General features: G+C 41.2%; 2 protein-coding genes across 11 annotated transcripts in view; one reads left to right on the forward strand and one right to left on the reverse strand.

Annotated features, from left to right (window-relative positions):
* mmd (disintegrin and metalloproteinase domain-containing protein mind-meld) overlaps positions 1-18,001 on the forward strand; it is a 131,896-nt gene that overhangs the window by 83,902 nt on the left and 29,993 nt on the right. For 6 of the 10 annotated variants that reach the window (XM_086993586.1, XM_086993583.1, XM_086993584.1 and 3 more), the window contains 4 exons: positions 402-449; positions 10,962-11,104; positions 13,559-13,729; positions 14,241-14,399. In XM_086993586.1, the coding sequence (XP_086849712.1) occupies positions 402-449; positions 10,962-11,104; positions 13,559-13,729; positions 14,241-14,399 (521 nt within the window). Of the gene's footprint in view, positions 1-401; positions 450-10,961; positions 11,105-13,558; positions 13,730-14,240; positions 14,400-16,967; positions 17,890-18,001 lie in introns of those variants that run through there. The other 4 variants (XM_086993587.1, XM_086993582.1, XM_086993585.1 and 1 more) reach the window with 3 other exon arrangements.
* The window catches only part of LOC111252774 (uncharacterized), a 28,661-nt gene that overhangs the window by 5,122 nt on the left and 5,538 nt on the right, over positions 1-18,001 (reverse strand). The window lies entirely within an intron of this gene.

The raw sequence follows: 18,001 nt of genomic DNA on the forward strand, positions 1-18,001 counted from the left end.
GGAAAAAGGAATATGTTACGTATTTTCTACGGCTTTTTTGGATATTTTTTTAGGAGAGACCACTAAGGGAGATGGTAGTATTACGCCGGTTGGTTACATTATCTAAGGTTATTTCGATAACGGCTGGAAGGATCCAGTTTGTTAGGTATATAGATTTCTCAAAAACTCAGACGTGAGCGAGCCAATGCTCTGAAATATTCTAATCTTAGAGCGATACATTTTTGCTCATCGAGTCTCGTGCTATTCGAGGTTACCTATACTACAGAACCGATACACCGTTATCTCATAAAATTTTTTTAGCGCCTAGTTTGACATCTTTTTAATCGTTCCATTTACGTTTAACTGTCATTATAGGCTCTAATAATTTATCTCTATTGGTATCACGTACGTTTGTTTTGCAGATATTGACTCGGCGTTCGACGATTTCCCCGACAACAAACGGCTTTCAGGTAAGATCATTGCCTATCCGAGTTATTGTTTTTTTTTCTAATAAAGGGTGTACTTCGAACGACCCTTATTCGCTGCACTAACAAAAAATATTTCTCTGATAACTGTTGATAAGTCATCTTGCTTTTTCTCGTAGGAACGATTTGGATCGTTGTCTGTGTCTCTCAAAAAGAAATGCCGGTTTCGTAACCTTTACGCCGTGTAATCGCGTCTGTCGTCTATAGGAATGATTACACCATGACTGAAGTAGATGTAAAATTGCGAAAGTAAATCGAGTGACCTAATATGTGGCTGTCGCCACCGCGGGTACGTAAGACGTTACACGTAAAAATTCTGCTTTCCATTGGCACAATGGCTTTGTCAAAGGATTGAGTTCCTATTACTAGCTCACTTCGACGTTATGGTTTTATCCGCAGGATGCAGCCAATAGCAAACGATGCCAGCCATATCACAGGCGAGAGGCTTTCAGCAAGTCGTCGGTAGTGGCTTTTTGTTGGCAACATGCTTACAGATCGATATCTGTCCACAGAAGGACATTATATGGGACCGACCATACTGCGAATGCATACTGTCACTATTCTAGAACGCTTTCTAAAGTATGATATTTTATGAGGTTGCTTCGGAAAGAAAAAAAAACATCTAAATGAAGCAACACAATGGCACAGCACATACGAGTTTTGTTCTTACGGCCTTTTGGGTTTATAGAGTAGTTGCTTTCAACCGCACGTATCTATACAAGACACGAAATCGATCCGCTGTCGTAAGGGCAATCGTTAGAGCTCTATTTCGTTCGCGCGCCGCCGTGGGACAGAAGCTCTAATCGGATCAAGAGATTTGTAACTAGCGTTGTTTCTCGAAGTTGTGTGAGGCAATCTTTTGTGATCTTCTGTTCTACTAACAACATCCACAATAGCAAATACGGCTCACAGACAACCTTCACTCAGCACCATCTGTTGATGCCAACGCCAGCTGAACAATTTGTCAAACAAGTTATTTTTTTCGCTGTGAACTTTATCGACGACGGCGTCGTACTTCGCTCCGATGATCAACTATTACATTGTCCCAAGGTAATAAGTCGTGACGAGAAGGCATCAAATGTAATTTTGGGCGTAATCAGTAAACGTGATTGATACGATGACAAATTGTTTGCGTCCTAGGTTTCCTATTCAACCCGAAAAAACTAATCGGCCTATGTTTTTCTATGTCCTTCGGCTGAGATTTGGAGATGCACTGGGCTTAGATATTTATATTACGCCTTTTTTCGTCTACTCAGATAAAAAACGAACCGTATAATTTAATTATATAGTTTCCATTCGTCGCAGATTCGAACGGAAACTATTTTTTAGGGCATTATGCTACTATTTGCCCGTACCAGTTCGCCAGCTAGGCTTAAAGGTTCGCTAGATGCATATTCCGTACAATCCTTAGACATCCTGACAGTTTAAATGGGTGGTTGCGGAAATTCGAATTTGTTCGACGTTCTCCAAGCAGAGCCATTCTTCATTGAGCTTTTATGCGACAAAGTCTTGAGCTGCTTGAATAATCTTCCACCGCCAGCGCCGGCTTGAGGCAACTCGACTTGAGAACACACACTCAAGTCACCAGGCTCTAGGAGATCAGGTAACTGCAGTCCATGTACGACTCGAAACACAGTCGGCCATAGCTGGCCTATGATTGTGTCTCCTTTCAAATTCACCGTCTAAGCCTTTAACCTATCAACGTTGCAAATCCACTAGGATATGATGAGGGTATTGTTCTTGCAGCGTATCAGATCATTGCCTCGTAAGATGAAGCGACATGATGCAAAAAGCGCCGTTCGAACCCTTCAGACGACATAAGCTAGAAGTCTAATAAATGCGAAGTGGCGCTGCTATAACGTGGCAGCTTGTGGCAGGTCCATCCTCTCCCCTTCGGTCCGTATCAAGCGGCTGGTGTCCCCCAAACAGTTAACATGGCCAACACCCAACAGAAATCATCTCATTTCCTACTATCACTGAAAACATGTATATGACTGCTTTTTTATTATTAATTAAGTGTTGCGTACGGAAGCCGACATAATACAACGGTCGTGCAAAACCAATTAATAACGCTACTATTAGACAGCAAATCTATCAATCAATTGTAACCGTTATTGCAAGTGGCAATCAATATTTAGTGTGGATCTCATCCTTCTCCATTGTCATCGCTCCAATCTACTCACGTTTTAATTCGCCTCTCATCTCGGATCGAAACTGCTTGTTTCTGACGGTATGGGGGGTGCTGTGGGCTTGTGCATGTCGGCGGTAAACTTCAATAGAAATCTTTCTTCTTGGTCATCATGTGTAATGCGTTCGTACTCGGTACATTCGTTCTTTTTTGTTTCTGCCTATGCGTGCCTGTTTGTTCACAAGTGCGTGCGAGCATGCTGTGTGCTTAGTATAAAAAAATGGACAAAACATTCCTGGCAGGAAAAAAGAGCGCGGTAATTAAATCCCAAGTCATAAAAATCCGGCCTCGCTATTATGAACGGCGGTAACTTTATGCAACGGAAGGAGGGGGACGCAGATGTTTATCTCAATTCGATTGAATTCTGCGATTAGTTATATGAATAAGACCCACATTTATTTATTATAATGTTTTAGATGTGCCGTGCAACTCTAGTCTTCTTATGGACAAAAAAAAATACAATTTATTCCTTTTCTCCAATTATCGTACGCCCTATAATTTTTCTCGCGCACACACGAACGTGCGAAGAAATGTGTTTCCACTCGAAGTGACTGCTCTAAGGATCAGAAGACTCAAATCTACAACTTTACAGTATCCGTTACTGATCCTACCACCAACCGGACTAAAGTGTAAAACACTATATCGCTTCATAGGTAAGAGGACATACGATCCCTATACGAAATGCAACAACATATATATGGATTATATATGGATAAATACCGATATGGATCTGATATTATAATAGGTCAGGCTATACATACATCCATGGGTAAGCCTTGTAGAACAATGGCCGTGTGTGCAGTCGTAAGAATTTACTCGCAATAGCAGCGGCAGAGGCACGCTTGCGAGCAACGTCCGCTGTTCGGACAGTTTTAGCGACGCTAGAAGCAGGAGCAGCAAAGAAGAAACCGAAACTGACTACCCGACGTTTATTTGAAGCGTCAAAGGCCGAGCGTATGCATGGTCGTGATCCGCATCTGATTGGAACCTTAATGCACAATCTCTTCTTCAGTGACTTCTAGACCGTTTTTCCTATCCTTAATCGATGTGCGCCCGTTGGTGCGCAGGCCGCTATAGTTCGACACTCCACGACTACTCTAGGGGAGTGCTTGTCTAATGGTAAATGAATGGCTTCGAGCAAACAACGCGAAGGAATTCCATGCGGAATACGATAGTCACTACATTTTTATAGAAGAAAACCAGCTCATATAACATGCAAGAACGTGCTTTTCTGTTCCTTATAAACAAAGGTATTTACTTGTTGTTTACTGTATTAAAGAACTTACTTATTGCGGTTATACGAATAAGCGCTGTCACGACAATATCTTTAATTATCCATTAAATGCCACCAGCTTTTTACGCTGTCTAAGTAACTGGCCTATACATTGTCGCATTCTTGTTCCTCTCACCTAACATAGACAAACAGGGTATCCAGAAGTCATTCGTCCCTGAGAGTCCCATGTTTGCTGATTTCACAGGTAATCCTCTATGTTATTCAAGGAAGGCTCTTCTAGACGTTGCTTCCTATTTTGCTTATCGTTTTAAAATGCCAAGAAATATCGTGAAGGCTCAGCGTTAAAGCCGTAACACCTCGGCTGCGCCTGCGTGTCGCTGCAGGGTCCATTGGACATTATGTAACTAACAAGGCTACATTGAAATGCTCATCTAGCGTAATTGGTCGATTGGACATCACCTCGCAAATACGTTACGTAATTAGCGTGATGAAGACTAAAAAACGTTCGTTTTAATTATAAGGGTGTGTTAGTAGAAAGGAGTTAGCTTTCTTGTAAATAGGTATATTCGTCAGCATATCTTCCTTCGATTCGAATCTACCATTTTCATTATACCTCGACTTCTGCTTGTTCTGTAAGAGGCCGAAATATCATCATTTACTGTTCTAGTAGGTACATATGCATATGCGTTACGCCGGTAGTAGCTGTTTCAGTAACAAGAAAAAGAAACCATTATTAATACTACGATTCACTGTTGGCAACGCGCGTTAGATGTACGTAAGGAGCCTGAGACGATAACGAAGTCCTCCCTGCCTTTGCCGGAATCGAAGCATGTGGAGAGAAAGAGGAGGGCAGCACGGCCGGAGAAAGTGGCAGGACGCGCCTTCGCCACCACTGCTGTCGCTGCTGCACTGATAGAGGTTGCACAAACATCATTGGTTCGTTCATCTAGCAGGAGTGCACTTCTATCAGCTAGCTGCTGCCACTGCTGCTGCAGGCAGGGGCATGCCAACCCACTTGCCCGTAGAAGGTTAGCGCAGAACAAGGCCGCATCAGACGCCGCTGCCGCCACATTAGTGGACCAGAAGCAGGAGTAAGGAAAGACTAAGGAGAAGTTCGGTATGGTTGGACCTGCAATGGATAGTGTGAAGGAGCCGGTGGAACGCAGCGGAGGTGGTAGGCTCATTGCATCGCATTGCAACTGGGAGAAAGTACGGGCTTGAGCAAGGGCCACGCGAACGGAGCTTAACGAGCCACGGAATGGACCCCTCAGACGATGCTTCTTACACCCTGCCTGCCACTTTGCCTCCGACGCATGATGATTGTGGTGTAGCTATGCTGCCTAGTATCCGTGCTCTCAGTATTGCTGACTCGCTGACCACATCCCAATGGCACATCGCAAGACTGCTTTTCCTCAGCCCCTATTCGTCCACAGGCCGACGTGCAGAAAGAAAAAGCCGGATCGAAAGGAGTGGTCGGCAGATGCAGAAGCATCCGCGGAAATGCAGTAGGTATACAATTGGCATGAAGACCATCACAAACTGAGGACACTCCCCCGTTTTACCCTCTCTCCTCAGAGGATTGGGTTTCGGCATGGGGGTGTCAGGAATAGTGATGAACGCACCTAAGAACAGAGCACCCAGATGCTCGGGCGAACCAAACTACAGCGCCTGAAACAGCAGTATAGTGTAGTGAGTAAACGAAAAAGCCGCCGACCAATAAACCGACGGTACAAGGGTCTTCTACCACTACTGAACCGAGTGCTAAACTGCAGCAAGTAGGACGCACTACAAGGAACAAGCAGCGTCGACGATAAGCAGCTGGTCGATTGCCAACGGCTTTCAGCATCGACATCAGCGACGCCATGGATGACGTTACTTGCCGATCACTACGTCTGCATGTGACTACTCCGCCTCCTTCCCTGTCACTATTACAAAAAAAAAAAAAAAAAAAAAAAAGAAAAGAGAAAAGCAAAAAGAATGACATTTATGAAATGATGTCAATAATAACCTTGTTGTTGGGAGTCGTAGCGGACATATCTCCCCGAGGTAACTTCAGGATCAGGTCATCGAAAACACGTCGTGAAGTGACTCGTCTGCTTGCAGCAGCGATTATAAGATTGGATGACAAACAAAAAGAACTGATAGGTAGACGAATGGACAGACGAACAAAGAGCAAAAACAACACAACATAACTTCCACGAAACATTTGTGGAGTAAGTCGATGTTAGTATGCATGTATAGGATATAACTAACAACAATTACGTAAGTGGAAAAAATATGGTAGCAGCGGCGAACACTACGGTACGCGCTAAATATAAGAGGTAAGCGAAAAGAGTAGCAGTCAGAACCAGATAGGGATTCCAACAAAGGTTACATAGCTCCCCTTAAAAAGGGATATAACCAGGATGCACTATAGAAGAAAGCTAAGTTATGATACTAGTAAGGGTTCTTAAATTTTGCATCAATGCTAAACTTACATTATTTAAGTAATTGTTAACTTAATATAGATACTAAGAAATCTAGCTGTACTATACAGAGGATCGGATGTACGTGAAAAATCATTATAATCGGTCCTCCCTATATGCTTAAAAGCTAAAGTCTTAGCCCTATATTGAATCATTCGCAAGCTCCTTTAACGAAAATGATGTAGGGTTTATGTAAGAACCTAGCAGAAGGCCAAAATATTTTACCAATTAGTTGCAGTGATAATCCATACACATGGCTCCTTCAAACTTTCAACCTGTCTATAAAGTACATCGCCATACCGAACCTAGTGGGCGTCTTTTTGGACACATTTCTAAATAAATGCTCTGAAATACCCAAACGAGTCAAAGGACCTTAAAAATAGAAATTAGTTATACAAATCAAGCATAAACAAGTCAATATCCTACCCTATTTGAGAGACTTCGTTAGAGACCAACAGGTAACCAATATCCTAATGTTATCCTTCTGTTGAGCCCCTAGAAAGGCCCTCTCAAAGCATACACATTTTCTAGCACCTGAGAAGCGACGGCTGTATGACGTGTTCTCGTCGGCCGACGTAAGCACGCTATTTGAAAGAACCTCGTAGCTGACAGATCCTCGCTACGGCGTCTCGTAAGAGCAAACAACAACAAGAAAAGAATGGCATTCTCCAAATGTGATTTCATGTGATGCCACTGGCTTTGAATGGGGAAATGAGTCGGAGCGAATTGCACCGAGAAAGCAGCGCCGATACGTCGCTGGAGAACCTAGCTAGCCATAAACCGAGTTAAGCATAAACCGTGCAAACGTTGGACACCGCATATCCCCTCGCAATACTCGAAACAATGGCTTAGTATGGCACCCCGTAGCGCTTCCTATGAAATCGGAATTTCTTTTGAAGAGGAATGCCAATAGAGCGATTGCCTGGGCCATGTTTCCAAGACAAAGCGGTTACGTGCCGCTCTAAATTGCACGTTATAAATACGTAACGCGTCACAGGCAGGGTACTTGCGAATGAAATTCGGATGAACGACAAAATGGCACTTATCCTAGATATATCATATGAGCGACAAGTTTTTATTCCGAAGGAATGGCACATGGACAAGCTTGCAGCGGCGAACAGGGAAAACTATCCTTTACGCTAGTAAGTTGCTCCCTAGTTAACCGGCAGAAACGACTGTTACGCTCATAAAAAACACCCTGAATAGATATGGCTGGATGTTACATAGATAGTAATGGAAAACACCGTACATGCAGCTATATATTATATATTACCGGGATTCAAACAAAGCAAACAATTTCTCGTGGGTTTCGTTCGTTCGTTCGTTCGTTCGTTCGTTCAGCAACAGCCGAATTCAGAAAGCTGCTTTTCGGAGACAGATCAAGTACCGTCAGATATGGCTCTAATATTTCCGTAAGTATACGTCAACCCATGTGCATTATACAGTAGCCCCTTGATAACTTGGCTATACATGCATTCATACCCAAAGACTAAGCATGTGAATATAATAGTATGCGGTTTTCGTATCATTACTGCGATTCACGATTTGGGCACGGAATGAGTCGATAACAGCCAGTTTCTATCAAGAATCTATCTTTTCGTCAAGATTCAGGTATGGTTCGTATCCGGGTCTGAGATAAAGTAGCTTTGTTAATGAACCATCGATAGAACGGGCGTATTTGTTTAAAGTTACGCACGATAAATAAACACTGCGCTCCAGCAGAAACGTAAGGCAGTCGTGGTGTCCAGCAACTGCGAGGCCATCACCCAGGTGACACGTCATATATAGCATAATGATTCCAAATAATTGATACCAGTAAGGGAAATACAATGCATCTGAAGACAAACAGCACTAGCCCAATATCCCCAGCAGAAGCTATGTACCATGTTTTTTGCAACGCGTATTCGAAACGGATGGCTCTGGAGTCTCTTTGGCTAGTTTTTTTTCCGTTGGCTGTCACCATTCACACTAAGATACGATCTCTACAAATGTTAATCCCTTAGCGATATTACTATTATCGCAACATTTATGAAACGTGCATCCAAAGCCTCCTCGATAATTGACTGCCATGGCACACCGATGTCGACGCCCCGTTGTACGCGCTCATGCAAAGGCTAATTGGAAAGCGAAAAAAATTATTATGTACTAACGAATTATATCGGTCCGAAATGAGCTGCTAGCCTCATAAATGGGAACTTTGCCGACTTTTGCCTCGACCCAGGTCTCCTGGGTCACGCAGGATATTTATACACGTAGTAGAGCGCGAAAATCATGAGCGGATCCTGATACCGGTTTACGAAACAAAGCTGATGAGTCATAAGAAGTGAAACGTCCACTACAGAGTTTAATTGATGCCGAACGAAACCTCATGAAGAGCTTGTGAAAATCAATAAATGGTAAACTCTACGCGAAACTATAATATTTTTCGCTTCGGAATTGATTGTTATAGCAAAGGAAGCTAAAGATGAGACTCTAGCATCAGTGCGTGCTCGTTAAACGACTGCCATAATAGCGGTAGGGATATAAGTATATGCATATGTGTCCGAGATAGAATCTATATTATTAAATATAAATAAATAAATAAAGGCTCTTTTCCTAATGGTGACTCCTGCTGTTTACTAAAAGTCGCGAAAGTACTCGTAAAATTCGCTGCCTCATTCCAGCGGCGCGAATGATTTTGTATTATACAGTAAATTAGACACTATTGGGTATTTGTCTGCTTTGTTAGGAAATTAGCCGAAACAGAAATGTCTGGGTAAACCCAAAATTATCGAACGTGCGTACTTGTACGCTGAGTTGTTAAATTAATCCAGCTATTTGCACTTAAATACTACTTAATACTCAGCGAAACACCTCAGTCAACTAAAGAATTCCATATACCTGTTCAACGACTTATTGAATCAAAACTTGAAGGACAAAATAGGATTTCACACACACGACACAATAACAACAGGGATCAACGTGCGGCACTGCTCCCATTACTGCGTGCATTGAAAAAGCAGAACTAATACTCAGGTACGTTGTCAACATACTCGCGATCTACTATACCATACTACTGATCCTAATCGCTGTTCCGTATCATCGTAGCGTCTAGTCAACCTACTATTCATAGTAGTCTACCTTGCCCACTTCTGCTTACAAGGCGCTGTCGTTGGTAATCAGCGTTTCGAAAGCTGCGCCGTCTATTTGTGAAAATAGTTAGATCGACTAAGTTTCACTGCAGAGCACTTGAAATCGGGACGGTCGTTACAAACACTACATCTGGAAATTACTATCTTAGCACGTTTTCAACCATGTGACTGTAAAAGAGGCAAAGAGGACTCTGTATGTACAGGTTCAACTTTGCAAAACATAACGCCTCTCTCTTCCGCTATTAGAATATGAAGCAGAATTTATGGAGCACGCTTATTAGTAAAATATGCGTACTACGCGCTGGGCAAGCGCCCATTATAACTTTTTCTATAGAGAGAATTGCTTCATTAGGAGATAATGTGTTATGATAAATTATTTTTATATGCTATTTAGCTAAAGACCCCCTTTCCCAGAAGAAAACGGCGCGCAGCCATATACACTGGCTGGTCCGTCTATCGACTTGCAAGCCGCTAACTATTCGTTGTGAGGTACGGGGACTTCTCTGCGGGACAGCCATATAGTGCCAGGACATTGTTTCTCTAGCGTCTTGCGTTACTTCAAGCACCGCAATGACCCAGCGGGTAAATGACTTCAACGGTTTGCAATAACCGCCCATAGTTAGCACACGGACAGCTGTCCTCTGGCTTTCAAACAAGATTAGCGCGCGAGCATAATCGTATCGTACGTTGCGCCACTGAACAGAACATATCGGTGGGCTTATTGCATCATTAGAAAAAAATGCACAAACATAGCGGGGGAAGGGGTTAAGTCATAATTCTTGAACGGTGTAAGTGCTCAATACCGCGTGTTCAAAACATCGGAATTTGATACCTGATAAAATCTGTCTTCTCCGCTTTCAGAGTTCCAATAGGAAGGTCCTTGATTTCTAGGATGAGAGCCTTAAGTTTCCTTTCCTTCATTAGGACGACTTTTTTTCTGCATATCTTCTGAACGGAACGGTGCCGGTCCAGGAGTTTAGCGACATTATTCAATTTCTGTTAACTAACAAAGATTGATCTCTTGCAATGCTTTCAAAAGTTAGGCGCGCTAAACAAACGATAGCAGTGTTCTATTCCTTCGGTGAAGTTATATACATTGTCGTGATCCCGTATCTATGTATCGTTGAAAAGCTTTATTTAGTTAAGAAATAAAGTAGTCTATACGGGAAGCGACAGCTCTGTTCTGCTCCGCGCAGCTTATCAACGATAACGCGGAGAAGTCTGTTCCCTAGTTTCCAAAACGCGAAAGGCTAGACGTATAAATGCGGTCAGGAACAATTTCTTCTACGTACACCATACATACAATTCGGGTGCGTCGCAGTTCATTTTCATAGTGTCTTTAATTTACAATGAAATTTGCGAGTGATAAATGTGTAGCTTTACGTATCACTAATACGAGATATAGCTAGTCAGATTCCTCGAAAATTCACGCACAAATTCCACGTTCTGTTCTTAATTAAAATTAATTTTGCCTTGCAGCGGTTGAGCGTCTAAAGCGTTACCCAGAGAATGAGCGTCTGATTGCATCAATTCCTTCTCGAATATATGAAGTTATCTATCCCGTGCAGGTGAGGCACCATCAAAAAGTCGGAATCTCAACGCGAGACGTCAGCTCGAACAAGGTAAGTGTATGATTTATTCATTGCCCCTTGTAGCAACTGAAAGTTTTGCATGGTCATCAGTGGAAGGAAATTCAGGTCTTTTTTTATATTTCTTTGTGCAAAGTTACTGTCTTTTTACATTTTACAATTTTTGCTATAGCTTTAAGTCTCAAGCAATTGATCAGCCAACTTGTTATTCGACAGTTGTACCGTGTACAGATGCTCGTTATGCGTCATATTCACCTAATAAAATTTAGATCAGTCGTAACTAGAATTTCTATTATGATTGTTACCTTTTGTTGTTGTTAACTCTTTCATTTAAAAAAGTGTTAACAATGAAATGATTCAGCATATCGGTATCGCTACGACAGAATATGTCAGCTAGGTGTACACAAAGTAGCACCATATCGATTTGCCCCTTTGAAAATCGAAAAAGGTAGAAACAGTAACAGATAAAGCCTTAACACATCGTTCTGCTTCTAGTAATTGAAGTAATTCAGCTGTTTTAATTCTAAGCCTGGTAACTGTGTCTTCAATCGATCTTAGTTTTGTATTCCTAGTGTTTCACACAGTTCGTAAATGATATTACTAAAATACACACCACGAACACTGCCTGTACTCTATGAATATGCGTTCCAGACGATGCGTACATCCTCTCAAATCTCGAGGTAAAAATCATAGAGCTTCGACTGCTATTGAATTACTAACTTGGTCGGCACTCCCTGTCCGAGCATTAGGCTAGTTAATACGAAGTCACTGTGCTTGCCTAAATCGTGAGTCTTCTAGTATAATGAAGGTAAACGCGTACACGAGAATAAGAAAACGCGCTCCTGCAATACTTAAATCAGCCTATTCATCCGTAAAGCATGCACGTTCCGAGCTACAGCCCGCCTTGGAGCGTAAACGTAGCTGGGACTTCCGTGCCCCAGGTGAAGTGCTTAGCTCAACCTCTTCTCGATAGCGAGAGGTTAAGTGCCAGTGACTAGGGTTAGTTGCATCAGGTAAGGATTGCGGGGCTCGTGGGGTGGTACTTTCAAAGTCATCCAATGAATAGCTGACATCGACCAACATAGGAGGTGGCCCACCCCAGAATGCTTAATGAGAATAATAAACATCTTTTTTTTACTTCGCGTTGCATGTCTTTGCTTGCAGAAGAGACAAACTGCAACTCCTAAAGCTAAGGCATTTGGCCGCGTTTGTTCGGAGTGCAAAAAAACGCGCGAGTAAATCACGAAAATTGTGGATTCGACTGAGGAGGACAATTGTTACTGTGATAAATTTCAGTCTCGAAATGAATGTGGCGTCCACTTGGTACCATAGCCTAAATTAGTTTCAAGTAGTTACTTTCATAATCTGACATTACTTACCACCGTATCTGTTGATATTTTTGCCAAAACCCCTGTGTATTTCGAATTGAAAAAATATAAACGTTTTTTTTTGTTTCTTTTTAAACATTCATCGTTAGAAAAATGACAACGAAGGTCGCCATTTTTTCTGTATCGATACAAAAACGTTGTGTCGCGTAAGCCTATCAATTTTTCAGATGGATGCGTACGGTTCCTAGTCTGAACGATCATAAAAAGCACCTAATGTTTACGAAATCTCGATAAATACATACCTTAGGTATATAGTGTTTTTCTTTGAACTCGCTAAATGAAAAATGACTCTATCGAAAGAAGTGGACCAGAACATTTGCCCGCTATATCAGCAGCGAGCAGTACTCGACTATCTATTCGCTTGCGTAAACCGTAGCAGCGATGGTACAAAGAACGAATGCTGAATGAATCTCAGAATAGCAGACGACGCTAGTTGAAATTCTTACGTGTGATACATAACTTGAACTGACGAACTATATCAAGTATTAATAACAAATAATAATCAATATTGCCGTCCAAAGATTCTCATTTCGAAAGAGGCTCAGCTCCATATAGAATATAGCTTATTATAAAATGAGAAACTTTTTACCGCTTAACAAAAGCAGCTAATTTAGAGGATTCGTTGATGAGTCTCACACCACTCCATGTATATAAAACATAATAATCTACCATGTAGTACACGACGGATGCACAAAATTGGTGAAGCACGTTCCTATTTGACCCTATCCCAAATTTTTAATACTTTTTTTAGCGCTAGTGGCAATTGCTCTGCAATAAAAGCTCGCGCAATTTTCGTTCGCGCACCATTGTCAAAGTCGATATCAATCCGGGACTGATTTGAGCAGCAAGTTTCGCTGATATGTTGCCTAGCGGTCTTAGATATATTATGTATTCATGTATTTAATTAGTTACAGGTATTCACACCTGATACACACTAAAGGATCTTGTGAAATCGAATGTTCCATGTAAACCATATGAAAACAAACGGCCTCGCATTTCGGGAAAGTTTACAGTCACTGCAAACAAGCCCACAACAAGAAATTAGGTTGTAACGCAAAGAAGCGGTTCTTTACATGAATAGTAGTTAATAACGAAACAGACGAACTGTGTGTCGCTATGTGATCCATTCCAGACGACAAAACACTACCATCAAACATCGTTACTTATTAAAGCGTTTCATTACAAGTTCCGATTGGAACTCGAGCTCAATGATAACCTCATCAAGTCAAGCATCCCTCAGAAACATCTTATGCCCAACGGGAACTGGCGAGTAAGTATGAAGCATCATGTTGTAGCTAGATGTCACAGGTAAATAACGTATGTATTTTATTTTCGAAGTTTCGAAAATCCGAAGAAAAGCTTGAGGAAAATAGATCTACTTATAGGTAGCGTTCTTTATTACAAGTCAACTGAAGCATAACTATCATGTAGCGAGCTGTTGTAGTAAAAAGAAACGAGCCAAGAAAAACAAAACGACCGATCACCAGTGGAAACGAAAGCTGTCTTGTGATTATATGGGGAACCCAAAAAGCTTTATGATTTCAAATAAATCATATTACATATATTATATACTTCATTTTCGAAAAGTATGGCCTCTCTGCGGATGATGGATATAGGATTGGTGTAGACTAAGTAGCTTGTACATCAATCAGTCTGAAGGTCATTTACGGTATTCTAGGTACACGAATATGAGATTGAAAATACGACTGTAAGCATATGATTATTAATAACAGTTCGAAGTGTGGCCGACTAATCGTCTACCATCTCATATCAAATCGCAGCGAACTCACCAGGAGATAGAGCACTGTTATTATCATGGCATCGTGAAAGACTATCCTGGTGCACTGGCTGCGTTTCGAACCTGCAACGGTATTAGCGGAGTGATTCACATTGCAAACGAGACCTTCGTCATTCATCCCTTCTACGGCGGAGATTTATCGGTAAATAATAACGCAGTGCTCAAAACCTTTGTGCATAGCCTTTATCTTGGACAATAGGTAATTTTGGAAAAGACTGGCTTTCGCATTTCGTGAAACTATAGGCTATCTTGGTATCGTTCCATCGAAACGAATCAATGCTAAAATGAATGGCTGGAGAATGGACACAGTTGAGATCCCTTGCCAGATCTCTCCAATTCTAGCATGCACACAGACGCAAAGATACCGTCTTGTTGAGCATTGCAAGCCAGCCTAGGAACTTCTTGTCGCGTGAAAAGGGTCAGCCTTTACTTGTTCTGCCTATCGCAATTGACAGTAGCTGCGCATTTACGGATATTAGCGATCCATAATCATAATAACATTGAGTACTAAGTTTTGAAAGAAACAATCTTCCACATGAAAAGCTATTTCCAAAACGTAAAAACGCCTATAACATCTGAGAGACGAGTATAGTATTACTCTGAGACCCACTGAGACCCATATGAACAAATGAAGCTAGCATGGCAAATATTGAATGTAACTTAAATTGATAATATGGACGTTCGTACGCGGATCCAACTTACAGATCACGTTTACCTCTCTGGAGTAAAATGTATAGCTTCTTTTCTCTTTCTTATGAGACTGTCGTAAATCTACTGTACGGTCTTTTTTATCTTAGGTAGCACCCCATCCGATGTTCTTACATAGTATCATCTTTATTTTCTTTATTATGTCGCAAATTTTTTTTACATTTACAAGAGTGACGAGAAACATGAATGAAATTTTTTTAAGTTAACCTGAATACGCACGTTAAAAGGCTTTTGCGTTTGGCCTTGCAAGAGTGCGAACACCTAAAAAACAAAGAACTAGATAGTTCATTCATATAATAAGATTCAAATGATTATTTATTGCTTAGAATATAACGGTAATGTCGTTTTAGCAATGCTACTATAATGGGGTACCTCGCAGTTCTGACAATGCCAATGCTTCATTATGTAAAGCATTACCGTAGAACATGTAGGACATTTACTTAAGTACGTTTTCATTCTATTGGCTTATCACAGGGAGTGTTGTATGGGCATCAGATGTGTGCCAATTTCATTTAGTAGAGTTGCGATACGCAACATAAAACAAATAATAATGCTACTGTTCTACCGGTGATTTTTGCCAAGCAGATCGTCAAAATAGATTTTAATAAAATCTTTCTACAAAGAATCAAATCAAATTAATTTTTTTTTATCTTACCTCAAACCACGTTCTATCAAATTGTGAGGGAGGGGCAAGGTTACCTCTTGCCTCAAGTATTCGAATAAAATTTCGCAGCACTCCCAAGAAATTCTCATGTCTTACCCACATACGACTTGCATACATGGATAAGGAAATGACATGAGATTTATATAGTTCCAGGCAGGTAGACACACAGAGGCAGCAAAGAAAGCGGCTTCAATATCTGACATCATACCAATACGTTTTCCCTAGCCGCAAAATTGGCTTTGTCACTGAACGGAAGCGATAACCAAGCTCAAAGATCTCCAGCCATATTTATTCAAACTAAGATTTTATTTTGAAGACGAAAATTCAATAGCCAGTTTCCACGACGCAGGTGCATTACGTTTCATTTATGAACTGAAGGTTTAAGCTCCGATCGAATGTTGACCAATGCGGAAATGAGTCGGCAGCGTTATAAGAAGTTTCACAATCTTTACTGCTCTAATTGAAAATCAGCAGCTTGACATGATCAGCCTAAAACTCGCAGTGGACTGGCTTAGCGATAGTCTCAGTAAAAAACATCAACAAAACATTTCCTGTCACGACTCCCTAAGGGTATTCAGTGAAAGAAAGTTCTCTAAGCGAAAACAACTATTTGATTTTGATTACAAATCGTCTTCTGCGCAGCCAAAGTTTTATGGCACACAACAACATCTATAATCCATAAAAGGCCAAACGAATACGCCATTTTTATGCCGCATCACCCACGAGGCACCCTTAAACCCCTTGTCTCATGCATCAGGAATGTTGTCATTGATAGCGAAAGCGTTGTTGTACAGAAAACCGTTGTCGGTGGAGAGATTCTTGCGATCGACGTACTGAGGTAACTAGATTTCGAACCTTCGCAACTAAGGTCATAGCGTAACAAAAAACCGTTTTGTCGGTTTACAGCTAACAGCAGACAGATACCCACAACTGGCTGTGCCCGCATTTCTTTACTTTTACGTAATGAGACGATCCATTCCTGGAAGCATAGTATGGAAACCCTCATTTCTTCCAGAAAACGCTATATGATGTACCCTTAGGGTTAAGTCGGTATAGCTCTGTGAATAAAATTTCGACAGAAGTTACAAAAAGAGCGCAGCCCGGTGTTTGATTGAGGTTTTTTAGATTAAACGTGATATGTTTGGACAGGTCTATTTCGTTTACACGCCGCATGTTATTTCAGCAGGAGACGGTTACTGTGGACGCCGTAATTGGATTAACCGCTTTGTATACCATATAGACGTCTTCACACACCAAATATGATTTCTTTGGATCGTTGGCCGCCTAAATGCCATCGGTGGTAATCAACATAAACAGATAGCCCTATATGGGTGTTTACTCTAAATGCCCTGTGTGTAGAAAGCCTGTAACCCTCCATGATTGTGTCGTTTGTTTTGTACTATCAGGATGCAGAGATGTAATTCTCAATATAATGGTGCCAAAGCACAGAAATTAGTTAACAATGCCGAGCATTCTTTCATAGAAGGTGCTGTAAATGGCGTCAATATTGGGTGAGTCAGCAAGTGAGTGATTCCAGTCCGTAAATAGAAAAGCTTCACCACTGCTGTCATAATTCGCCGGCCAGTTCCAATCGAGGCATATAGGCAAGTATCGACCAAGCAAATCGTAATTATAAGATAGTCCTGTTTTACAAAACTTGCAAAAACGTAAAAGTCTTTAGCATAACTTTGTCAGACCATAGAACGAGGTTGGAAATCGTCCCGCTCTTTAAACGAATAGGGTTAATTTGTAACTACTGGAGGCCATCTAAAACGATAGAGAATTAAAAAATTTTCATGTTGTATTCAAGCGGTTTCTCAGCAACAAGTACTCCAAGTGTGGCCACTCAACTTTTTTGAATCCCAGTAAGATTCTCTATGCTAATAGGTACAGTTACGTTCGGTACCAAGTAAGTGAAAAAAGCACAAAAAAAAAAACGTTAATTTCCTTTTATAACGTTAGTACAAACAAGGTCGTAACTTTTACAATTCAGTTTAACAGAGCAGCATCTAGTTTCACATTTTGACTTCTACCGGTCAAAATCTTTCTTTTCAACGGACTTCCGAATACGTAACCATAAAAGAATTCCATATCAGTAATCTACTTAGTCAACCAAGTCTTAGCCACGCACAAAATGCCACGTCCCTACATTCGTGAGACTACATGAGTGCAAAACTTGCGCCAGTTTTAGCTTTAGCTAGCGACCTAACATTAAGGCAAAAGAATTTACTGCGTCGCAACGTTAATGCGAAACAAAGCGGTAGGTGAACCTTCCATTATGTGTATATTTCTGTATGAATCAATGACGGTAATATTTTCTTAGAACCCCTAAATTCTCAACTTCCGAATTCCTGGAAACTGCCGCGAAACAG

The sequence above is a fragment of the Varroa destructor genome, unplaced genomic scaffold (assembly GCF_002443255.2).
Source record: "Varroa destructor unplaced genomic scaffold, Vdes_3.0 BEIS01000006.1, whole genome shotgun sequence".
Taxonomy (NCBI): domain Eukaryota; kingdom Metazoa; phylum Arthropoda; class Arachnida; order Mesostigmata; family Varroidae; genus Varroa; species Varroa destructor.